Source organism: Neovison vison, chromosome 1 (assembly GCF_020171115.1).
Source record: "Neovison vison isolate M4711 chromosome 1, ASM_NN_V1, whole genome shotgun sequence".
Taxonomy (NCBI): domain Eukaryota; kingdom Metazoa; phylum Chordata; class Mammalia; order Carnivora; family Mustelidae; genus Neogale; species Neogale vison.
In genome coordinates this window covers 6,226,490-6,253,512 of record NC_058091.1, presented here as the reverse complement: position 1 = coordinate 6,253,512, position 27,023 = coordinate 6,226,490, and the positions used below count along the sequence as shown (strand labels likewise).

Below are 27,023 nucleotides of genomic sequence, written 5' to 3'. Positions count from 1 at the left end.
CACCCATCAATAAGAAAGACAGCTGAAAGATTAGAATAAAGAAACGAGCTGGTTTGAAATACTTATTTGGTTTCGGCCTTCACTTTCAATCACAGGAAAGAGGTGGAGAAGGAAAGCTTATACTTTCCATTGTTAAGGAAGAGCGTTTTTTTAAAAGATTTTATTGATTTATTTGGCAGAGATCACAAGTAGGCAGAGAGGCAGGCAGAGAGAGCGAGGGAAGCAGCTCCTTGCTGAGCAGAGAGCCCGATGCGGGGCTCCATCCCAGGACCCCAGGACCATGACCTGAGTCGAAGGCAGAGGCTTTAACCCACTGAGCCACCCAGGCGCCCCAAGGAAGAGCATTTTGGCAATAGGCACATGGTGACAAAACTACTTATAAAGGTGATGAGTTCATGGCATCTTGTATCACTCCAAAGGTGAGCTGTATAATAAACCCAGATGGTATTTCCAAACCTATAAACACAATATAAGGGGAGGGCACTTCCTTAACTTTTGTATCCTGACACAGGCCATGGGGTGGGGAGAAAAATGGGCAGCCCCAGCCCCTGTGTTGTTGGTCCTTATGGCCTAGGACACAGGAACCCACATATCTAGGCTAAAAGGGTAAAATACTTTCCAAGGAAACTGGAATGAAAAACAGGGAACCAACTTCTAGGTTGGTTCTTATCGGTATTCTCATCAGCGAAATGAATAATGCCAAGCGTGCCAACTTGGGGGCACCTGGGTAGCTCAGTGGGTTAAGCCTCTGCCTTCGACTCAGGTCATGATCTCAAGGTCCTGGGATCGAGCCCCACACTGGGCTCTCTGTTCAGTGGAGAGCCTGCTTCCCCCTCTCCCTCTGCCTGCCTCTCTGCCCGCTTGTGATCTCTCTCTCTCTCTCTCTCTGTGAAATAAATAAATAAAATCTTTTAAAAAAACATGCCAACTTCCACACATCTGCCTATGGCTTATATTGGTTTGAATCTTTTCCCTCTATATGGAAACCCACAAATACCTCTAATGAGGACCTAAGTCTGCCACGCTCCTCAGGCCCTAGAACAAGTATTTTTTATACTTCATCCTTACTAGAAAAAAAGTGAGGAAGGTATTATTATTTCCATTTTACAGACAAGGACCAAAGACTCTGGGACTTAAATAATCTTTCGTGAGGTTGTGTGACCAAGCCGGAACCCAACACTTGACTGACTCCAAAGCCCAGGTTCTTTGCTTCTACCTACCCTGGTTTTGATCCAGAACATTCTAGTGAGTTTCCAGTTGGTTAGACAAAAACAAAACAGAACAAAACAAAACAAACAAACAAAAACAAAAAACAAAGGAAAGGTGTGTGGACAGGACAATTCAAAAAATATATGAAGTCTCATATTCTTATTTGAGTGTTACTAGTACCCAGACAAGAACAACATATGGGGTCCATTGGAGACTCCATTGCCATCATTTACAAAGTGTAGACTCCTAAGTATCCACTCCATAAACAGCACTGGAAAAGGACCTATGGCATGAGGAGCAAAGCAGGTGCCAGTGACTAGAAGCTAACGCTCCCCCCGTGTGTGCACCATCCGAAGCTGGCCTTCTCTCCTCCTGCCAACGCCCCAGGACACCTTTGTCAACTGTCCAGATGCTTTGAGGAGGGGGGAACTCACTCCAACACTGAGATGATCAGGTCACTTACATTTCCTTCCCTGACCCACAAAACGAGCGTGCAGGATTTACACACTCTTGCTGGGACAGACTCAAATACCTGTCTGAAAGTACCGTTGAGAGAGGGAAATGTTTCATTCGCTATTTTAATAACTGGATACCATTGGCATAAATCATAAACTATGGATTTGATACTCAGTACTAACAATTTTCTACGGCAAACTCGTTCTTGTCTCCTACGCATGTGGAACCAAGTTTGCAAACAGACTTTCCTCCCCAAGCAGGCAACGTTGGCCCTCAGATCAGCAGGCTAATTCCCCCAGATTTTACTTTCTATTTCTATTTCTACTTACTTTCTATTTCTATTTTACTTTCTATTTTTCCTGACTAATTTGTTTCTCTTTTATTATAGTTCATGTGTTCTTACAAACGTCTTCCGATATTTGGCATAAGATCCTATGAGCATGGGTACCGAAAAGATGGATTCTTTCACTGGGAAATCAAACTATGAAGCACTGGGAAATCAAACTATGAAGCACACTGAAGCTGACTAGCATGTGAGTATAACCGTGGTCATCACGTACTCAGAGCTTATGTGAAACTTATGGGTTTTAGAAAAAATTTCCCATGCAAAGTGCACAGTGATCCTCTGATGTTTACCCCTTTTCTGAGGAGGAAATGGAGACCCAGGGCAGCCAGCTAGCACGGAGCAGAGCTCAGGCCCGTCGCTGCCCAGTGGCAGGGACCCCTGATTTGTGAGAGCTGGGGCCATCCTCAACCCCGTCCACCCTGACCACACAGCAGAAGAACCAAGCCCAGTGGGTGAGAGTTTCCAAGAATGTGTTCAAGGTACATGAGGATTCTGCTCACAGCCCTTTCAGGGGCCTCACAAGGCGAACTAATTAGGGTGGAAGAGCCTGCAGTGGGAGACCACCGATAAAAATGGCCTTGAGGTTGTCTTCCTTTGGGCTCTATAGCATTTAGCACTTTGATCAGTCACTATTCTATACAATTTAGCTGTCCTGGGACAAAAAGCTAAAAGCAAACAACAAAACTTCGCACTTCCTGGTTGATAGTTTTAATCTGTTTTCACAGCCTCTCTACGAAGGCCTGATCTTGGGAGCTGCTTCCCCAAATCTGGCCTCACGGGACCTTCGAGCCAGGTCTGTGGCAACAAAGAGTCATCCCAGCATGCATTTGTGGAAGAGAAGAAATGTGTAACAATGTGCCCGTTAGTGTCATTAATCCTAATTGGTCTCCTTTATGGTCCAACCGGAATCTGGTTTTGCTAAGGATCTCCTGTTCGTAAGGCAGGAACGGGTTTCCCAGCACTTCTCCGTAAAGAGCCAGAGAAGAGAAATAAAATTATGAAAAAAGGCAAAACCATGGAAAGTACAACATATCTGCTTTTAACAACTCCTGAGTATGAATTAACTGATACACATATATGATGAATTCTTCTTTTTTTATGACATTTTCCAACAAATACTGTTGGAATCCTGCTATGCAGGTGATACCAGAAGTACGATCACGGGTGTGAAACATCTTCCCAGACTTCATATTCCCCTTCTTTTCTTCGCATTTATGACCCACTTACGGGCTGGCGGCAACATATTTAAGAGGAATTTTATCTGGAAGCATTATGAGTAATTGCTACATTTCTCACAGCTATCCAGTATTTGGAAGCAATCAACTTATTTCTATTAAAACAAAAATATGAAGAAAAGCAAAATATATCCCAATATATCAACAAAAAGAAAAACAATAGTTGGAGGAAGGAGGAATACTCATTTGCAAACAATAATGTACTTTAAAAAATCATGACCCTGAAACTCCCTTATTCACAGGAAAAAGCCATGCCCCTGAAGGTCAATGAGTGGCTGAGTTAATTGTGTCCAACTTTCAATGAAGGATAAAAACAAAAGACTGGGATGAGTCCCATTAAAAGTAAGAAAAGAACAGGAAATAAAACCAGCACTCAAAAGCACATTTTCTTAGCTAAACTGTCATTCAATTAATCATACTTTAAGACTCATATTTTGAGAGTTTTCAATCACATAAACCAATTCAAAGGTTAACTCTATAATGATATTCCGAAGGATGTGGTGGACTACTGCCTTAGAGATTTTAAAGAACTGGACGGATAACCATCTTTCTTAGGGACTTTGGGCAGTTTTACTCGAAAGCAGAGAATTTTATCCATTGAGTTTTTGAATTTCCTTAAAACATTAGAAATTTAAAGCAGAGAATGCATGATAAAGTTAAAAAGCTTGACGAATTATTTTGTCCATCTTACCCCGTGCTACAATTTTATCAAACACCTTTTACTATACCCTGAAAAATCACTGCTAACACCATCACCATCATTATTTTAGCCAAGTACGTAGTAAAGTATAACCAGATTTGGACTTTAAGAGGTTTTTGACATAATTTAGAATGGCATAATAATTTTATTATGAGTAAATTGTACCAAACTTCAAAAATATAATTTAAAACTGCAAAAGCCACCAATATGCAAGACAGACATTAATACTTTCATTACTTTATTCAAACAGCTACAGAACCAGCAAAATGAATTGCCACCTAAAGTGACCAAATCAGAAGTATAATGAGTTCAAGTAAAGATGAGATCATTTTATGGAGATAAGTTTATTAGAGAGGTAGTGGATAAAGGAGTAAGAATTGATTAAAGTAGAGAATATTAGCACAAGTTGTAATATCTATTTCTTATCCCTACTTATATTCCTAGCCGTGGTTTGGTTTAAAAAAAAGTATATGAAAATGATACCCAGGATTTATACAGTTTCACTTCAACTATTCCCCTATCCCAAAAAAGACCTACTTCATGAGAGTATAAGCTATTGCAGCATGCTTTGCTTTAAACTTAGAATACTTAACCATGAAAATGCTTACATTGTAAAAAAAAAAAAAAAAAAAAAAAAGCCACGTCTGATCGTATGGAACACACTACTATACACATTATTCAACATTATTCAACTCCACAGACAGCAATGATCTTGAAATTCAGCATGTCACCAATGACACCAGCAAACTTTCTCACGCAGATATACCAGATTTTCTTCAGTTTAGATAGTGACATTTTATTTAGTTTCAGTAAAGTAGAATTCTTTCTAGGAGGAATAAAAAAGAAGCCAGACTTCCTAGTGCTTCTCCCCCACACATGTACCTGTATAATTTATCAGTCTCCATTTGACCATAATTTATTTATTCACTTATAACACATCCCTTGGATATTTCTAAAATGGACTTCTATAATTAACATTAAGAGGTTATAAAAGAAATGTTAAAAATAAGAAGAGATCACATAAAAACAGAAGGACAACCCAGGCAGATACATAAACTACCACCAAGTCTTGATTTCAGCAGTGACCCTCCAGGCATCCAGGCCAGCCTGTGCAACAAACAAACACTGGGCCACCTCATCTCAGGGAGGGGTGGCTAGTCCTCATTCCTGGTCTAGGATCCGGGAGGAGAAGGCCTCCTTCCCCAAGGAAACGCAGCTTCCCACAGCAAGAAGGATCATTACCTATTTGTACCGAAAACAGAAAATGCAACCCTGAAAGGAGGAAACTAGTTTAGTTCTTGCTGAAAGCAGATGATCTAAAGTGACCCTCCCAGTAGCAGAGGAACATATGTTAATTTTGATAAAGTACTCTTTGTTTCTTCTAATTAGCCCCCTCCTCTATAAAATCCACCTAGCTATTTCCCATTTACAAGAGATATTTACACAAATGAGTTGGCTCTGAGATGTAATCCTTTCTTCACAAACAACTATTAATTCAGCCAGGAATGTGTTCTGGTAATATATTCACAATGCCTTGCCAAACTAAGAGAAAACATTCACATGTACAAATGCTTTCACTATCTGGTCCCAAAAAACCCCTGAGTTACGTGTGGACAAAAGTAACTCCTTTATGCTCTCCCCTCCTTGCCAGCCTCTCCCCAACACACCGGAGAACAATGTTCAACCTCTGTTTACATGAAAGAGACTTAAAAACAATAACATAATTGGATACATTCATGAGAAATAATTACATCATGTAATGATGACTGTTCCCAAAGTATTGCTGGCTACATGAGAGAAAGCATTTCTCTTCCATGCGAATCCTGCAGACTTGCCGGAGGTGAGGAAAGGCGACATTCTCATCAGAGTTAAAAGCACACGCTATGAACGGGGTCCTCCACATGGCAGTGACTGCAATAAATTACCAAGTGTGTGTTCTGTTTTCGGCGATGAGCTCGATTTATCATTTTATTGAAAAGGTTCCATTATGCTAATGTCTTACAAAATCACATTCTGCTGTTGCTGGAAGGTCATGAGGGGACATAAATTTTTACATTTAGAACCAAGTGGTTGAACAGCAGTCACAGTTTCCAAGGGTTAATAAGAAGCCATCAAAGTACATTCAAGGACTTGTCAAAGGCAAGTCTTTAGGATGCTCTCTTAGTTAATGGGAGGAAAAAGGAATATTATTCCAGGGTAAACGTTGAAAACAACTAATGCTACAAGAAGAAGGGTATCAAAACATGGTTAAGTATAGTGGTGATTATTTGAAAAAATCTCTTCATCGAAATTTTGATTTACCTTTGATTTGAAGTATCAGTAAAACAGGCACATACTAAATAGGTCTCTATCTTATGGTAGTTAAATTACCTAGATTACCTACCATCTTCATTTACCATTTTCAAAACTTTCACAAATAAGTTTCTTTTTTTTTTTTTAAGATTTTATTTATTGATTGATGGAGAGAGAGAGAGATCACAAGTAGGCAGAGAGGCAGGCAGAAAAAGAGGGGAAGCAGGCTCCCTACTGAACTGAGAGACCGCTGCGGGGCTCGATCCCAGGACCCTGAGATGATGACCTGAGCCAAAGGCAGAGGCTTAACCCACTGAGCCACCCAGGCACCCCACAATAAGTTTCTTAAAGATCTATCAATGTGTGCATAACTAGCATGCATATTTTTGTGTAACCTCATTGTGTCTATAAGAAGGGTGTTAAGATTTTTGACTAGTCTCAAATCCCACATTTGAGTTCTCCAGAAAAAAGAAAGATGATGAGCTAATTATTCAATGCAAATCAGATATTATTCCCTAAAGTAAGGTTTTGTTTCCATCTTTCCAAGAATTATTGATTCCCTCCAATCACCAAGGACTGTGAACATAACTCATGAATATATTGTATCAATAATTTGTAGTTATGGGCAACAACTGTCAAACAGCTGAGTAAAAACACATTACAACCAGATAGCTCCCTTTGGACCAATTATTGTAAATCAAAGCAACACTGAGGAAAAACAGTTGCTCTTTAGAAATACTTGCCTGGTGTATATTTGGCATGCAATTTTCTAATGCAGCCCAAAAACCAGACTGTGAGCAACAGCAACCATGTTATGGGATCTGGCATTCTCTCATACCGCGCTCAGTTGCTGAGCGGTCATACAGTGTGAGTGTTCTTTAAGCTCAGGAGGCCTTTTGGAATGAATCACTGGTCACATTTTGATGCTATTCCCAAGCCAGGTACGGTCCAGGGCCAAGCATGTTCAACCTTATGGTGCATTCAGGTACAGAAATGGAATGACATAACCTGTTCATTCATGACCTAGAACTAATCTGACGGGGTGGGGGGGGAGCTTTAGAAATAGGTCTAAAATAGCTTGGAATTCCAGTTCCAAAAACCGTGTTTGGGAAAAAAAAAAAAATGAACAGATTATATAACCTCTTCACAAACTCAAATCACAGGGTTTCTCACCAACTAGCTCCGACCATATTAAAAGTAGTTTTTCTGTGGCTGTTGTGATTCCTGTCAACTGGTGAGTCATTCGGTCGAAGGCAAGGCCATGGAAAGCAGACATCTCTAACTCAGGAAACCATTACTGAGGTATTTTACAAAGATGGGGGGTTTGTTGAAGGCCTTATACTGAGGTGGTAGCTCTTGCATCCAAGTATATAGGATTAGTGTTGATTTTAAAAACTAGATGAAATCTAAGCATTGGCCAATGAACCCTCTGATCCAATTCAAAGACAATGGATTTTTGACCAAAGATCTTGGTTCAAATCTTAGCCTCAACATGTTTTAGCTGCAGGATCTTGGACAAGAAACTCAAATCCTTACTCTCAGTTTTAAGGGAAAAAATAATTTTTTTTTTTTGGAAACTACTAGCTAAGAAATATTTGAAGAATCCATGTTCACATAATTAAAGTGAATCTCTGGACACTCTTTTGGAACTGTTTAAATAAACTGGATTTAAGAAAGAAAAAAGGTTATGTATCTTTTCTCAGATATGTCAGTGCTGAATATGTGGTAAGATTTTTATTTTATATTTTATAACAGAGTTGGGTTTATTTCCCCAAAAGACAGTACTTAATCTGAATTTATACTTCTCATATTGGTTTATTAAGTAAGCAAACATTACACCTGCATGACATTTAAGATCATGAAAAATATACATTTGTACATTTGTATTTGACTAGATTGAATCATAATTCTGGCAAAGGTTTTATAGTACTTCTGTTTTGTAGTGTGTCGGCCAAAACAGAAGTTCTTAGATCCTTATATAACTTAAAACCTGGACCGATATTAAGTCAGGCTATTCAATGAATAATCTTTGGATGGCTACATAGTGTCTGTTATTATAAAAGCATCGATAAATAAACATAATTTTAAGTTTTTTATTTTTTATTCTATATGCTACAAAATAGCAATTTCTTAGGTCATGTTAATCCAGTTTTATTTTTTCTACTATAAGAAACTGGACCTGTAGAAAACTGTATTTGTGAGCTTTGCCGCTCTGCAAAAATTCTTGTGTTTAAGAGTTTTCAGTTACCTACCTCCTGGTTACCTCTGTATAACAAAAGTTGTTATTTTAGTTAAAAGTTGTAATTAGCTTGGGTGGGTGACACTAGATTAGAAGCAGTAGCAAGAGAAAAATACAGCTGTTCAGCCAAAGCAATGGGATGAGTTTTTTATTTTGTTTTTAAAGGAAGAAGAGCGTAGTTTTTCCCCCTAAAACAAAGTGGCAGTTTGTTACAGAATATGAAAGAACAGAGTGGAAGAAAAACTTGAGAAAATAGAAAATACAGAAAGCTGTAGAAAGTCTGAGGAGAGTGAAATCCACTTTACTTTATTCATAATACTTATGTCTAAAAAGAAGTTATGGTAATGAATTACAGAACACTACATCAAAAACTAAGGATGTATTAGATGGTGACTAACATAACACAATAAAAATAAACAAAAAAGAAAAAGAAAAAGAAATTATGGAGTTATGTTAAAATTAGTGCAAAGTCTACCTAGTTTTGATGGGTTTATTCCTAAGATAATTTAAGGGCCAAAAAAAAAGGAGCTCATAAAACCTATGTCATCAAATATTATATTTATGCAAAATTAAAATTAGACTTTTCCTCTATCTAGCTGATAAAGTTCATGATAGAACACCCAATTTTCCCCCTCCATGCAATCTTCCCAGGTATCATTCTATGTATAACCCACCAGTATAATCTCAGCTCAGTGTTAATTTTACCAGATTCTTTGATAGATAATCTAAAAAGTCAAGTTTCTTTACTTGTAAATTAGCTAAAGTTCCTTTTGATTATCTTACCTTACCTACATTTATTTTTAAATATTTTATTGTCATTTTGTTTAAAAAAAAACAACAAACTATCCAAGTATTATTTCTCAGGTGCCTACGATTTTATTATAACCAAATGATCAAACCCCCTCTGATAATTTCTTTGATCTTGCCTTCCAGAAATCAGACCTAAAATTAAAATAAAAATTTAAAATAATAATTTCAGTATATACCTTGCAATTATAAACGTCTTAGAATTTCCCAGAGGGTACCAGGAGAGGGATGCTAGAAATTCTGGGTTTGGTGTGCTTTGCATTTCTTAATTAGTGCAGCATCACTGGGGGAGCTAGGGACAGAGCAACAGAGGAGAATCGGCCTCCCTAGGTTTGGTCTGTATGGATTAAAATCCCATTTATCCACATCTTCCACAAACCGATCCCTTTATGGGGGAAGGGGGGCATAGAGACTGATCAAAGCCCATGTTGCCTATTATATGCTCTTACCTTACGGGGAAACACTGACCAAACCCTTATAAAATAGTTATGTACTGTATCACCAAGGGGACTGTTATGCCCCCCATTCTAAGATTATTGGTCACTGTAGAAATCCGATTATCCTTTTATTATTATGAAACCGGTTTGTGCTTCCATCTGAGGCTTGCCTGGAAGCTCTCTATAAAGCACAGGACTGAGCTTATATCTTCATCACAGAAGGACGGTCTCAGGCCTCAGGGAAAGGACTCTGCCAGGTGCTTTGAACTACCCATACTTCAAAGAACAGACTCTCAGGGCTGACACCAGTGGAATGAATTAGGATTTCCAGGATCATTTCAGCCTGGAAATAGATGTTCTTCATGAAAGCAACCCACTAACTTATGATCCAACAAGACGAGAATTAATTACATGAGAACAATTAAACTGATGAGGGAAATCTAATTATGGCTATTTGTTTTGAACATTATTAGTACTGCTTTCACTGTTGTATTTTTATGAATATGTGAAGGTCTTTTTCTTCTTCGTTTATCTCACCTTCAGTTTAGTGGACCACGCTTCTGTTTACTGAATTAAACATTGATCAATAGTCTCCGATTTACACTGGCCCTGAGAATTCAGAAGCAAATACTTTCACGGAGGCTCCTTACTGTTCATGGCAACACGATGATCGGCACAGATCCAGTAAGAATTTGTTCTCATCTCACCACAACATAAACAAACAAGCAGTGCAACAAAGGATGCCCCAGAGTCCTATCGGACAGCGCTTCTCATTCATAAGGTATGAGAGCACACTATTACGAAACGATAACCAACTTTACTTGTGTAGCCAATCCTACAAAGCCAGGGCCAAAAAACAGGTTTGGTACAGGGACAATAGAGTCATGGTCATAATTTCTATCTGATGTGACAGACAACCACAAAGATTATGGCTTATTGTCCTAGAAGACATCAACTGGTGCTGTATCCTATTCGGCCATCTGACCCTAATATTTCATCATCATCACACACACACACACACACAGACACACACACACTCATGCTCTCTCCAGTGCTTTTCTACACAAAAGTACAGAGCATAGTACAATATAACCATAACCAGATAAAACTGATTAAAAGATAAAAAGATCAACTGATGGTTTGTCCACTTCTACTGACCCTCAAACTGATCACATGGCATCAGCCTGATTCCTTCATAGTAGATCTACTCACCCACGTTCACCTGTTTGTCCCTGTTGCCAGAATGAATTAGGACTTGGGAATGGTGAATAGTCTGATTTTGATATTATCTTCAATTATTATCTGGAGTAATTCTGTACAGAAAAACTTTCCTCAACCACTATGATTATTAGTTACTCTAAAATAAAATTCTTATAGGAGAAGTTAGATAAATTATTTTTTCAAGGATTTTATTTATTTATTTATTTGTTTGTTTATTTATTTATTTATGAGAAAGAGAGAGCACAAGCAGGGGAAACAGCAGACAGAGGGAGAAGCAGGCTCCCTGCTGAGCAGGGAGCCCGATGCAGGACTTGATCCCAGGACCCTGGGATCATGACCTGAGCTGAAAGCAGACACTTAACCTACTGACCCACCCAGGCGTCCCTCAGAGAAGTTAGAGAAATTCTTGTTGTTTTTCTTTCAGTGAACAATTTTCTGAGTACAGTTTTAATGCCCTAGTTATGTTCACTGATTTTAATACAATTTGATTTTTTTCTATAAAATAATTTTAATAATTATATTTAATACTCCTTTTTATCTTAGACTATTCCATCTTTGGATAATACATCTCTGTTAGTCCGTGTGTCTTTCGTGCTATCCATTCATCTTTGATGACCTACGCAAACTATCAAACAAGACAGCACCTTAGGGGTCCACGGTTCATCTTGCATCTTTTCTATCCTGGGTCTAAATCTGCCATTCTCCAAGCATTCCTCATTCCTTTTAGTGGGACGCAGTGCCAAGAAACCAAAATTTGAGTGGCCATAAATATACTATTAATTTATAGGCTTGGAGGAGTGATCTAGAAGCTCTACCTGAAAAAGAGTTGGTGGGGTGCCGAGGAGGACGGCGTGACAGGCTGAGCTAGGAAACACCAACCCACAAGAGCTCCAACAGTGCCTGCTTGTCAAAGTCACCTGTGAAGCCATCAGATATAGGTTCTCAGGCCTCAACCAATAGATCTAACTATTGTTTATAAAGAATTTGGAAGTCAGAGTATCTTATAATTTTGACGGCCATAATTACAATATTAAGATATTAAGATATCTGTTTGTCTCCGACAGAAACACTGGACGTTGCTTCATAAATCTAAACATCTCCCACAACTTAGAATCATGGATGTGAATGAATTACATTTCCTAGTCTCAAAGGGCCACCAAAGGATTAATGAATAAATGATGTTTTTATTCATTTAATACATATTTATTAAGCATTTACTATGTTCCAAGCACTGTGTTAGGTAATGCAGACAGCCCAGCACAGGACGAAATCCGGTCTCATGAAGTTCACTTCCCAGCGGGGCTTGTGGAAACTGTGTGTGTCCCCTTGGTGCTCACAGTCCTACTGTATACGGGAAAGCTCTCCAATTAACTAAGTTAAAAGAGAAAACTTGTTTTTCTTCATATGAATAAGAAAAATTATTTGCCATGAAGTCCGAAATGAAAAGATACCTATGGGGGCGCCTGGGTGGCTCAGTGGGTTAAAGCTCTGCCTTAGGCTCAGGTCATGATCTCAGGGTCTTGGGATTGAGTCCCGCATCTGGCTCTCTGCTCCGCAGGGAGCCTGCTTCCTCTCTCCTTCTGCCTGCCTCTGCCTACTTGTGATCTCTGTTTGTCAAACAAATAAATAAAATCTTAAAAAGAAAAGAAACCTATGGAAATAATAATTTAAAGAGAAACTGGAAAAAATAAGTGGGAAAAATTCTAGATTGTTCACTAATGAAAGATAACATAAGGCTCTGATCTGTTTCTCTGTAGTAAGTAGGAAATGATACAAATGCATGATCGTACAGTCGCCCTAAATTACTGGTATGTCCTATCACTGAAGATGTGCTATATTTTACTGAGATATAAAACTTCTTACTGACAAAAAGAAGGTGGATTAACAAAGGACAAAAAGCTGTTGTTCTATTTTACTAGAATAAGTTGACACATGAAATATGGCAGCTATGCTAGTAGTATTAAGTAACCTATAAAATACTTAGTAATAGACATAATCTTTCTCATTTTCATGAAAGAAGATCCTGTATGGTCAATTTGAAGCATGCTGTCTCATCACCCATGGAAAAATTCTCGTTCTTACTAATCTTGCTCTATATTTCCCCAAAATTGTATTTATTTTTCAAATATTTGAAACACCATGAGAATTTCAGTGGTGTCATCATGAAAGAGTAAATGTAGTAAAAGAATATTATCAAATGATTCAACAATTTTTTGAAGAGAGGTGACTCCATAGCCGTCAGCCAGAAGTCGGAGAGTTCTGGCTGGCTCTTCATCATCAAAGCGATTACACTGGCAACAGAAACCCATACAGCACACAGCTTTTATAAATAATTACTCAGGCAGAAGTATCACTCACTAAAGCTGTGTCTTTCCATACTTTGTGACACTACAGGAATTGCACACAAGCAGCCGCAATCTGTGAAGGTTGGCAAATCAGACTTGCCTAAGCCACCACTCTTGATTAAAACGTTTGCCTTCATCTGTCAGCAGGTTAGTGAAGTGACTTCTCTTCAAAAGGTAGGACATCATGAAGATGTGCACACATCTTTTTCTTGAAGTTAGGTGAGGGTAGGTCCTTTTAGACCCACATAAAGTTCCATCATTAGAGGCACATAAACATCGGCAGCACCCAGTTTCCAGCACGTTCTGTGTAACGATTCTGGTCCAAAAACGCATGCCCAGGGGATCAGTTCTGAATTTGAGTGTTCCCTCCTCTTGGTCATTGAAAGAGAAGCTCTGTCTCCATTACTAAGCTCAACAGGAACCTGTTCTTAAAGTACGCTCGTCTGTCACGTGTTAGCAGCGCCCTGCTGAGGTCCTCTGTGGTCACTTGGGTGATCAGTCCCCGGCTAGTCTGCTTCTTCAAAACACTGTATGGAGCTAAAGGGTCCTCTGAGCAAATTCCAATAGGGAAAAAAGTAAAGAAAAAAAGAAAAAGAAACAACATCCTTTTTTTTTTTTTTTGGCCTTATTTAAATTTCCTTGCTGTCCAAGTGGTTCCCAATGACTAAACACAGATAATGAAAACTAAAAGTTTAATCCTATTTTCTGATGGAATATTCTAAAAGTAGTACATTGCCTAACAGAATATGAGAAAAAAAGGTCTACACAATTCATAGCTGGAAAGTGATGCCAATGTAGAATTTTAGGAAAACAGCCGTAAGAGGTTTTGCTGTCAATGTCGTTCTTCATTATCCTAATACACCCGCTATGCTAACTTGTCCTACATACATGCTGGAAGTGGTCAACACTTACAACTAAAGCTAGTTAATTAATCAACTGCAGTGAAATGAAACCCCAACTCCAAAGCCACACTAAGAACAAAGGCCATCTGGGGAGCGGAAGTCTCTGATACATGACGTGGGGGCAGGGCTGTGTTTTTCTGGTTTCAGTCAGGTGTCTCTGAATCTGTAAACTTGGACTGATTTCAGACCCAGACTCAACACCAGGGCGTCTGATCACGTGAGCTGGAAAGAGACGGGACAACAAAAACAGCTAACGGTCATCAACGTTTAGTTTATGCCAAGCCTGGTTCGAAGCGCTGGTCACGAACTAGCAGGAAGGAACGACGTGGCGTCGGGGAGGGCATCATTCATGCATCAGGGACGCGGAAACTGAGCTGCGGCATCTTCAGGACATCAGTGCTTCTCATACCTGACTGTGCACGGTTTGCTTGAGGATCTTTTTTTAAAAAATAACGTTTCTGATTCAGTAGGTGTGGGCTGCAGCCAGAGACTCTGCATATCTGACAACATCCTGAGCAACGATGACACGGGTGCTCGACAGACCACCTTTAGAGCCGCAGAGAGTAAACTGGCGAAGGTCACAGAAGCGGTAAGAAGCAGAGCTGGGATATGCTCAGTGAGCCTGGCTCCAGAGCTCATCGCCACGACACTCAGCATCTGTGGCACAGACATGTCACACGCTGGGGCAGGACACGCCCTCGGACCAGAACAAACGCCTGTCACCTCTTTCTACAGCACCCTCCAGCAAGCGTTGGCAAACATTTATTAAGTGCCTACTGTATAATGAGCACTGTGGCAAACACTTGGAATATACAAAAACATGTTGCCTGGCTCAAGGGATTTTTTATTTAATCCACCAGACAAACAACTGGACATTCGATTCCCTTCTAATTACAATTCCATTGATGGAATATTCTAGTTAGTTTAATTATCATACACGGAGAAGACAGAGCATCAACTTTCAAAGAATCAGAGGGCTTTTAACACCTCTAACACCAAAGGGAGTCAATATAATTCCATTTCTGGGGATTGAGGAAGAAATTCTTAGATATTATAGAGCTCTTCAGGGGCACCATTTGAATAATTAATTAAGAGCAATGGATTTAGAAGGGGCAGGAGTTTGGGCTTGACTCTATGGAATTATCCAGAAAAATCATTTTAAAACAAAGCCCTGGCAGGGTTTTGGGGGGGGGTGTTTTTTCATTGTTTTTTGGGGGGAGAGCTTTTTTTTTGTTTTTGTTTTTAACTTATCATGAGGGTTTCAATTTGTTTTATAAAATGGGCATTTTGCTCATTCCTATTTTCATTACATAAGTGGAACAAAGATTCTTGAATTATGTGTAAATTTCTTGGAAGCTACAGTTCATATAAAATAACACTTTCAATAAAACATTCACAAAATTTCCATTAGTCTTTATTTATTCAGAACAAATTTAGAAAGTTTTAAAAGAGTTTATGATAGGCAGCCAATTTCTACCACTTAATTTGTAATTTTTCTCTTTATCTTCCTTCTAACAAATCAAGAAAATGGAATCCGCAGCTTGCCAGCGTTTTTGGCACAGTCTGCATTAATTAGAACGCTCCAGCGAGTCCCAAGACGGACCTCACCAGCTATAAATATCCTGCCTCAGCTCCCACTGTCCTGTCAAGTGCAAATCTTCCCATCTTGGCACATGTCCAGCGTCCTCTGAAAGACCTCAGAGCTCAACGAGTGAAAAATGGGGATGCTTTACTTTGTGGGCAGTGGGCGCCCCAGAGACAGATGCCCGTAGTAGGGCCTTCAGAGCACGGAGTCCTGCCAGCCTCATGTGGTCCAAGTGCGGCTTCTCCCTTCCCCTCTTGATCCCAATGTTACTACTCTGCAGACGCGACTTGCGCAGAGTGAAAACATCCGAGGGCCCCGGCAAGTCCCACTGTCATTTCCCACCACTACCCCTACAGTTCATTTTTAACCGCTTATATTTGACGACAGAGGATCACAAACCACAAAACACTTCTCACAGAGTCCTGTGCGCCAGAAGAGGCTGCACCAAAAGCATGGGGTGGAAAGGCTCGCCTCAGTTTGCCTTCCCGTTTCCAGCAGGTAGCCCGCTGTCCCCATGGCCAGCAAGTCACGGATGAAGGGAAGTGCTCTGCTTACTCACACGGACGCTGGGCTTTGCTCCCTGTGCTCTGTCACACAGAGAAGGACCCACTGGCTCTCCTTCTGGCTCTACCTGCCCACATCACTCTTCTTTGCCAAGTATTTCAGGAAGAAAATGCAAGATGTGGGAACAGTTTCTTAAACATCAGAAAACAGGAGAGATGTGACAAAAAGTTACCACGGCCATTTTGGTCCATGAACATATTTCAGTGTCTGGAGCTCAACCACAGGACCCGTCTCCCTCAACCACCATGTAATGTCATCAGACCCCCAACCCTGTCACAGAATCCAGCCTGAACATCCCTTCAAATTCAGGCACTTCTGAGTGTGACCAATGCCTCACCACCTCCTCCTCCAAGCCCCCAGCCCCTGCCGACCACAGACAAATCCTTCATGTCTTTCAAAGGCCATCGAGGACGCCTGTCTTAGCCTCTTCATCCTCTGAAGCCTGTACTGCCGTACTGTTGCTTTGCCGTATTTTTACCCCTCATCCATCACAACTGCTTCTGTACATCTAAACTGTGAGGTACTTGAGGATCTGAGTCTTCTTAGCCTCTGTGTTACCTGTTGCCAGTGCATTATCCATAAGAAATTCTCTGACATGCCAGCCCATGCTACAAAATGGATGGGCCCTGAAGAGATTATGCTGTGAAATAAGCCAGTCACAAAAAGATAACTACAGTATGGTTTCGCTCACATGAGCTTTCTGGAGTCATCAAATTCATAAGAAATAAAAAGTAGAATGCTCACTGCCAGGGGTTGGGGGGAGGAGGGAATGGAGAGTGGTTTCAAGGACATGTCGAGTTTCCGTTTGGCAATATAGAAAAGTTCAGTTGTGCAACAATGTGACTATCCTTAACTCTACTGAACTATACACCTAGAAATAACTAAGATGGCTCCGTTGTGTGTGTTTTACCACAGCGATAACAGTGCGCAGGAGGTAGACTGATGAGAACTGCAGGAGCTAATCATCTGATGGCTTCTAGTGCTCCGTGTGGACGGCTTAGTTACCTCTAACCGTCCCTTTACCAACTTGTGGCTTCCTTGGGGTTAGAACTGTCGCCTGTGCTCTGCACATCCCACGGCGCACTGCGCCCCGCTGTCCCTGTGCAATTATTCACCACTTCACCCACCATGTGTGAGAAACGAGGTGAAGAGTTGTAAGGGCTCCATTTTGTATGTTGAGGAAAATTTCCGGCTGGAGGACAGTATGTCCGCCGCCAACCATGCTCCAAGTCATGCAAGTTCAGAGTATAGGAGACTTCCCTGCACTTGAGAAGCGCACCTGCAGCGGGACCGTGAAGCCAAAACGCGACGAGAGATCGCACCGCAGTGTATGAAGAGCGCCATCCACAGGAAGGAGCCACTCGTCCTGCTTCCCCAGTAGCGGTCAGACTTCTTGGGAAGGAACACAGGACTACTTCCCTCCCCTCAAAGACCCACCCGGAGATATGTCACGCTGGCAAAACATCATTTTCACTTATAATATTGAAAGCGTGTATTATTGCAAAAATGTGTATGCCGGAGGGAAAAAAAATAAGTTCTTGGCAAAATCACTGTATTTGTAATAATTTCCTGTGATAGCAACTTTAAGTTGCTCTCGTGTGACTGCCAAAATTTTGTTGTTTCAGGGAAGGTTTACACAAGGGGCACTCCTAAAGCTATCCACTACACCAAGAAATTCACACCCTCTGGCTCCAAGTCATTAGCATGTCTGATACACATTTTCAAGTACTTGAGATTTGATTTGGGATTAAAAAGAGAATTAAGTCTGAAGTTTATCACTTTATTTCATTAGTAGGCCTCCATGACTGATTTGTATTTGGCAGGTGTTAACTAATTTCGAATCCCGTAAATAATTTTCATCTTGTACTACATTGAACCACTGGCCAAAATATAAAAAATAAAAAAATGCTGATAAGAACACATTCTCTAATAGTCATGGTCTATCTACAGGGTGTATCCAAGGCTCAAGTCTTAACATCACTTTCATTTAATTTTTTAACACATTTTATTTCTTAGAGTACTCTTAGGTTGACAGCAAAACTGAGCAAAAAGTACCAAGTTCCCATAGAACCCCCTTCCTCAACACACACACACACAGCATGCTCTGTTACCAACGCTCCACACAGAGGAGTGCATTTGATGTAATAGTGACCCTACACTGACTTAGCTTATCACTCTGAGTCTGTAGTTCATATCAGGGTTCACTGTTGGTGTTGTATCTTCTGTAGCTTTGGTAAATGTGTAAGGACGGGGAGTCACCATGACATTAACAGAATAGATTCTCCGTCCCCCAAAAATCCTGTGTTCTGACTACCCATCTTTCCATCTCCCCAGTCTCTGGCAACCACTGATCTTCCACTGTACCCAGTTTCCTTTTTTCCAGAATGTCATATAATTCGAATCATATAGTATGTAGGCTTCTCAGAATGCCTTCCTTCACTCAGGATTATGCACTTAAATTCCCCATGTCTCTTCATGGCTGGATGTGGCTCTTTTCTTTTCAGCCCTGAACGGTTGTTCGTTGTCCAGATGGACCCCAAGTTTTCTGTTCACCTATCGAAGGATCATAGTTGCTTCCACGGTTTAGCAAGTATAAATAAATATGCTATAACATCTGTATGTGGTTCATTGTGTAGACATACATTTTGGAGGGGTGTGGGGGGGTGGGTGAGACCAGTGATGGGTAGTACGGAGGGCACATATTGCATGGAGCGCTCAGTGTTATACGCAAAGAATGAATCACGGAACACTACATCAAAACCTAATGATGTCCTGTATGGTGACTACCATAGCATAATTTTAAAAACAAAATGAAGTAAAATAAAATAAAATATAAAAAAAATAAAGTTCAATAAAGATTTTAAATTGCCTCAATAAAAAAATTTAAAAAACAATCCTTGGTAAAATCTTGCCTTGTCTGCATCAGTTCTTCAAATAATCTGATGCTATTCCCTATCTCTAATGAGGATATCAACATTGTCCACCTGACACGGCTTCTACAGAACTAAACAAGACATTTACGGAAGCAGTGCCGAGTGCCATGCCAGGTCCACAGCAAGCACTCATAGATGTTGGCCATTATTAGTGCCGCTAAGTTCTTGATGTTACAGGCATTAGAGTATCTATGATTCACAAGCAGCCGACTCAAAAGCAGCTGACTTAGCCAGTTCCCTAAGTCGGGTCACTCTACTGCCTCGCTCAAAAGTCTTCCAGTGGCTCCCTTCTCACCAGGGGAACACTTGAGGTCTACAACACCCTATGCAAATTACCATCTTTTTTTTTTTTTTTAATTTACTTATATTCAATTAACCAATATATAGTACATCACTGTTTCAGATGCAATGTTCAAAGATTCATCAGTTGCGTATGACGCCCAGTGCTCCCATCTTGACCCCCTTATGATTTCCCTTCTTCCTACTGTTTCACACCCCATCTCTGCTCAGCCATGCTGGCCTCCTTGCATTCGAAGCATGTCCTGCCTTGGATTCGTACCTGGCTTTCCCTCTGCCTGAAATGGATGCTCTCCTGAAATGTCACTTTATCAGAAAGGTTTTCTTAGCACCTTACACAAAAGAGCACCCCTTCCAACACTCTCTATTCCCTTTATTCTGCTTAATTTTTCAACAGAGGACACATAATCACTAGTTATCTGTTTCTTGGCTTATTAGCTGCTCCCCAAGTAGAATGAGATCCATTCAGGTAGACATTTTTTCTGGTTTTATTTTCTGCTCTAGCCCAGCACCTAGGATTATGCTTGGCACTGAGTGGGGACTCACTGGCTTTTTGTTTACGTAATTAACTGTATGACAAATATTAGAGAATACTCCTTTTTTTTATTTCTAGGCCCAATAACTTCAAATAATCTGATCGTCAGGAGGTGCTGAATGACACCTCATTAAGGAAACAACAACATAACATGATAGCTGAGTTCATGCCTGGGTTCTCTGGAGCTCAGGAGTAGCTTACTCAATGTTCTTATTCAAATTTTTATAAAATAATGTATTTTATACATTCACAATACTTTAAATAATATAATTTCTTATTATTTAGGACTGTGCTATTCAAAGCATGGCTGTTGGAAGCACACTTTCAGCAAGAGCTGGGAGTGCAAAGAAATGCAGAAACTCTGTCTTTGCCCCAGGCTGACTGGGCTGGGCCCAACCCTCACAGGACTCTGATGCACTTCATAGTTAGAGAATCACTGCTTTAAGGGTTACTTAAATGAACCATTTGAGTTCTTTGACTTCCCCTTATAAATATATAAGGATATATAACATGTCCTAGACTCTAAGAACAAATCAAATTGAATTGGTTATTCATGTAGATCATGGAACTGTCCATCACATTAATCAGTTATCTTTTGCCATCTATAAATATCCCAAGGGACACCTTCCGGGTTTCAGAAGTTCTCATTTTTTTCAGCTATTTGTGTGGCTACCGCCTAGCTACTCGCTGGTTTAGAGCCTCCTGAGTTCAGCACCTAAATTCCTCCTTGTCGAATCTGAACACTCTAGAAACATGAAGAAATAGGTTTAACTTTTTTCAATTTCTTTCTTTGAGGCACAGCTTTTCAAACATTTTGTAACCAGGGATATCCTTCTCCCAAAATGAAATGTGTTGTCAATGGGTCATACGGAAAATTGCTAATACGAGACAGCTCTGGCTACCATGGGTTGACTTGGTTTGTCCTCCTCTCTTGCCCTGACCTGCCTCCTTCCTACCATCTCATTGAGGACGGTAGGCAGGACCCGCAGTTGTAAGGTTGGCAAATCCCTGCTGTAGGGCATGGTTTCTCAGAGGGTGGTCAGCACCAGGATTTCTAGGCCTCTACCCCAAGCCAACTGAATTAATAAGCATGGAATGAGCATCCACAGATGGTTCTTCTGCACACTGGAGTGAATCACTTCTAGAAACTCTGAACTGTCATTTCTAGTAAAGAAAAACAATCACAAAGGGCGCACTGTCCACAGTCATTTCAAATAATCCCAATCAAGCTACTGCATGCATTCAAACACTGAAATTGCCAAGAAATTTGAAGAGAAGTCAAATAACTTTAAATAAAACACTGGTTCTAAAAGTTCAATACACAGCAATTATGATGAATGGCCTACCAGATTTACAATTTTAAGTAATTTAGTAAACATTTATCATCACTCTTCTGGGAGATTTGGGGCGGGAAAACTATAATAAACTGGACAGCTATCCTGTCCTCAGTGAGAAGAAATATATGCAGAGGAACTGAAATACATAATTGAAAGTAGTAAAAGATATAAGGAGATGATTAAAAAGGAGATGATTCTTCCCAGGTCAGAAGATGAAGGGAAGACTGAGTTAAGTCTTCAAGTTGACCTAGGGTAATTCATTTCTCCTTTCCCTATCCTTTCCAGATTCTACATAATTAGTGCATCCTCTCACACAGCAAGGGTCCCAGGAGAGCTCAATCCTGGCCTGGGGGTGGGGAACAGCAGAAGCACATGAGGATGCCACCTCTGCCAGCCATCTGGTACATCCATAAGTGGTACCATGGCCAGTGCCCAGCCCTGTAAAATACACACAGTGAACAGGCAGTGGGTTAATGAGAAGCGATGATCAGAGAGAGGTCAGATGTAACTCACTGAGATCATGTGAGAACCAAAGTCTCCCCATGGGGCGTATAGAAATCTGAAAGCACCAGCTATGGAAGTGGTGTCATTTATAGGAGTTTAAGTAAACCCTTGTTTGGATTGAAAGAATTATACATTTCCATTTAAAATGTGAAATGAATATTAAACATCAGAATTTTCTGAGAGCCTACTAGCACCTCTCTCAATTCCTAGAGTGAAAGAAAATTTCTTAACTAAAAGTATTATGGTTTAGAGAGACAATCAACTGAAGGTGACAATAATTCCAAAATTATTCATCATAAAATAAAACTGAAGATGACTAGTGACAATTTTATAATAAAATAAAACAGTACGATTTGTCTTTAGTCTTCAGGTAAATACCACTGACAAAGATGTCAGAGTCAGATACATCAAGAAACTGAATAAAATGTATGAATAAATACAAAGGATAATTATTCTGCTAATATTATTAATGTTCAGATGATAAATATAAAGGCTTGCTTTTGCTCTAAACACATGAATTTTTTAACTTTTGAAAAAAATTTAAATCCTCTTGAACTAGTTTGTCATTACAAAAAGAATAATAAATCCAATTTGTTGATCCATAAGTAAATATTTCAATGGTATATAAATATGTAATTTAGTTATAAATATATAATTTAGTTTTATTTAATGTAAATTTTAACTCTCAAATATATTCTGCTTAGGCAAAAGATGTTATATTGTTATCCTACCATAAAGAATATATATAATTGTTTTGAACTTTATGTTTTGAAATTTTGCATAAACTGTATCTTACTGAACATTCCTTTGTAATTTATAACCCATTATAAGAATAAAACTGATTACTTATCCATTCTACTATTTAAAGACAGCTATGTCATTTCTATCTTTTTGCAAATTTCAATGATCCTTATTGGTCATCCATTTAGAGGTTTCCTCATGCACTCTGAGTTCCAGAATGTGAATATCTGGAATTTCATTGATCATTATGAAGCTGTGAATTAATTATTATGAAGCTCTCTTTGGTGACTAAATCAAATGACATTCCCACCATCATGTATGAAAGCACTTTCTGCCCTAGATCCTAACCAATGCTTGGAATTGTCAGACTTTTAAATATTGGCCCATCAAGTAGGCTGCAGTGATACAACTTTGTATCTAAAACTAATTTCTCTAATCAGTAATGACACCTTGAACATATTTCCAAGTTAACCAATCATTGTCTTCTTCTAAATGTCATTTTATCTACTATTTTGGTCCCTCTTATTTTGTACCCATCAAACTAATTGATATTACTTTTTATACCAATGTTCATTTAGACCGATCCACATTTACCCTTGGGTTTTCTAAGTATCATCTCTCACAACCCATTTTGTCACCCTGGGCTCAAACCCACTCCTCCCCATTGTGAGAACTTGATTAATTCTTTCAGACTGGGTACAAATACTCTCAGTGTTTGTCTGAAAGTGTCTTTATTTCTCTCTCACTCTTGAGCAGTATTTTTGTTAGGAATGTTGGGTTTAGAACTCTGAGTTAACAGGTATATCCCTCAGTCATTTGATATTACTCCAATACTGTTTTCCTTCTATTATTCCTGCCGGGATCCATTCAAATTATTGTTCTAAGTAATCTCTTTTCTTCATTTGAGTTTAAATTCTTCTTATTTTCCTTGATATTTTACTTTCTTTATAAAGTGAATTTATTTTTATTTATCCTGATTAAAACCAACTGTGTGTTGTTTTGTTTTCTTTTGTTTTGTTTTGTTTCATCTTGCTTGGGACCATGTACTCTCAAATCAGAGGACTTAACAGTCCTGAAAAATTCTCCATATTCTCCTGGAAAATGGTCTCTCTCCTAAGTCTGTATTCTCCTATAATGAAACTCCTATCAGAAATATTTTTGGCCATCTCTTCCAAACTCCTAGTCTCTTAAAAGCTTTGTTTTACATTTTAACATATACCACATTTTGGGCAATTTCCCCATATCTATCTTCCAGTTCACAAATTCTCTCTTTAGCATTGTCAAACTTGCTGTTTTAACCCATCCATTTTTTTTTTTTTAATTCCACTAGCTAACATTATGTTCTATTTAATAGCTCTTCTTCTATTATACTTGTTTTCTGTTTTAGGTTTCAAATTTTTATGCTTTAATTAACATAAAATGTATTTGTTTTGTCTTTTGTTTCAAATTGTAATTTTATTTTCTTAAGTCTCAGGGGAACCTAATCTTCCAGTTTATGGTAGATGCTTAATTCTACTCATGACAGAATATCCTTTTATTTGAACTGTAATGTTTGACCATGTGTGCCCCTTGACTAAGGCATGGTTCCCTCTGGAGGCAGGAAGCCCAAGCTTCCTGAATGTTCTCTAGGAATGCTTTTATGTACACTCTGCTTGAAACATCAGATGCACAATAAATCTGAGTCTAATATTTGCATTAACTTCCCATTCTGGATCACATAGGTACTGTTTAGATGGATCTCATTTTTCCCCACCTATTGCATTTTTTACCTATTTCTCACATTTTTTTTTCCAGTTTCCTAAGTGCTCAGTGTATGCAAAGGTCAGAATTCCTCCCCTCCACAACCTCGTCAAGACTTCCAGAGTAGGGCGCCTGGGTGGCTCAGTGGGTTAAAGCCTCTGCCTTTAGCTCAGGTCATGATCTCGGGGTCCTGGGATCGAGGCCCGCATCGGGCTCTCTGCTCAGCAGGGAGCCTGCTTCCTCCTCTCTCTCTCTGCCTGCCTCTCTGCCTACTTGTGATCTCTGTCTGTCAAATAAATAAATAAAAATCTTTAAAAAAAAAAAAAAAAAAGACTTCCAGAGTATCAGGTCATGCACTTAAACTCCAAGTTTATCCATTCCTCTATTTAAAAACAGCTGTGTTATTTCTACATTTCCACTCGTCCTTTTTACAAATTTTTTTGTAATCTCATCTATGATTTTTTTTAAACTTTATTAAATTTTACTTAGTGAAATTAGCAAGGGGTATTTCATATATTTTTGGCCTCCATCTTGCTGGTTCCCAAATTCTTGGACTCTGTGAAAGCCATCACAGCCCAGAATGGCCTATATCCTCACTTATTGTATGTAGGAGAGAAATACATTTATGCCTTACAAAGTCTGTTATAAGGCATAAATGTATTTTATGCTGTTTTTATTGCTGTTTATTTTATTGCTGTTATTTTGTGTTTTCTGCTACACACAGTCAAAAAAAAAATCCTGTTATACCTTTGACTATTTAGATTGGAAAATAAAAGACCAAAGCAGATGCACTAATATTGGAAAAATAACAAAGGGATTGCCATCCTTGCTAAATAAAGGCAGTTCTGAAAAGCACTGTAACATGGAGAGAAGGAAGAAGCCTTCACACCGAGGGTGTTATCTGACATTGCAATGTGTTGCCTTAGCACCTGCAAATGACTAAAATTCCCTCTAAAGTTCTCTTTCTGCTTTTTCAAATTTCCCTACATCATTAGAAGCATAATAAAACAAAATGCATTTTAAGAAAATAAGAAATAGAAAAGAAAGGCAAAAGTGGAGAGACATACATGACCCTAATGACCTGTTCTGACCCCAGCTCAATGTGTCACATCCCCAGCACTCCTACTTCCTCAAAATAACTAACTAAATAAAATAAAACACTATTATCCTGGCCTGACATCCAAATTCATTCTTAACCTGAAAGCCCTGTTCCACGGCACTTAACTAAATGTATTGACCTCAAATTTTATAGTCCAGTGCCGTCCTTCTAATGATGCCTGCTTCTCGGCATCTAGAACTTACGGAGAAATGAGTCCGTCCACACTAAGGCCCTTCCCTGCGGAGGCTTGCCGCACACAGCGCTCTGCTGGTGTAGACAGAGTCTGCACAATTACCTGGCCTTCGAGCTGGCAGGGTCCCGGTGTTGTCACTGTTCAGGATCACGGCCAGACCCCCCGAGTGGGACGGCAGCACGGAGCTGCTGAGGTCCACGCGCGTCAAGCTCTCAGGCTCTCTCTCCGAGCCCACCGTGGCGCTGTGCGGGCCGTCCTGTCCAGGGGCCTCCCCTGCTTGGTCTTCCCTCCAGGGTCTCAGCACCACGTGGACGATGCTCTGCTGGTCCAGGTCACAGCTCTAGGCGGGAGCGAGGCAGAAAGAGACGACAGAGTGCAAGTGTTAAAAGGCTGGGTAAGGTTTCACCTGTCGTCCCAATCATCACATATAAATCCCAGCCTCCATCTCCATTTTAAAAAGCACAGAGAGGTGGTTATGGGCAATGACAGAGCACTTTTCTCCACAGTTTAAAATAACCGTGTTGATGGTGGACGCCACACGGGCCCCTAGTCACCAGCAAACACAGCCCCGCGGCGACAGGGAAGGGAGCGAGGAGCCCACCCAGGCCGGCCCCCCCCCGAGAGCCAATTCCATTCAGCGGACCCCGGCAAAAACGCCGTGCGCCGGTGCACTGATGTGTACGAACAGCAGACTGCAAACCTGACCAGAATTCAAGGTCGAAGCCAGATGCTTTGCTAGGACTAAAACTAGACTAGACCAAAGCCCGGCCTCAGAGTATCTGCTGGATAGAAAATCACCCGTCCGTCTGTCTGTCTGTCTAGGCCCTCCTCCCTCACAGACACGACCTCGTTCTCCCACTAAACCCCCGAATTTCAATTTCTACAAACCACCTGTAGTCACGCTCTCATCTACCGTGTCCAAACAACGCCCCACATGCCCAGCGAGGCTAATGGCAGTCCTGACTGGCCCCCACCCTCCCTGCAGGGCTCGGCCGCTGTCCCCAGCAAACACTGCATCCTGCGGACACACCACTGCGGACTCAGAAGGTCTCAGGATGCCCTTGGGCCTCGATCCCATTTCTGGGTGTCCCGTGCCCCAGACCTCTGTCACGTGGACACGCTTGCTGTCCCTGCCACCTGTCCTCACAGCGCTGGGTGTATCAGGACGGCTCTGACTCAGCAGTGGTTGCTGGTTGTCAGTCTCCGTCCGTTAGCCTGTCCCCACCTGTGTTCCCATTTCTGTCAAATCACTGCCCCTCCCCCATGGTATCCAGGGGTCAAGTCCTCCCCACCCACCTACAACTCT

At 40.3% G+C, this 27,023-nt stretch overlaps 1 protein-coding gene across 2 annotated transcripts in view; it reads right to left on the bottom strand.

The window, feature by feature from the left end:
• PRKN (parkin RBR E3 ubiquitin protein ligase) overlaps positions 1-27,023 on the bottom strand; it is a 1,310,068-nt gene that overhangs the window by 820,201 nt on the left and 462,844 nt on the right. For both annotated transcript variants that reach the window (XM_044242625.1, XM_044242633.1), the window contains exon 3: positions 25,820-26,057. In XM_044242625.1, the coding sequence (XP_044098560.1) occupies positions 25,820-26,057 (238 nt within the window). The remainder of the gene's footprint in view (positions 1-25,819; positions 26,058-27,023) is intronic.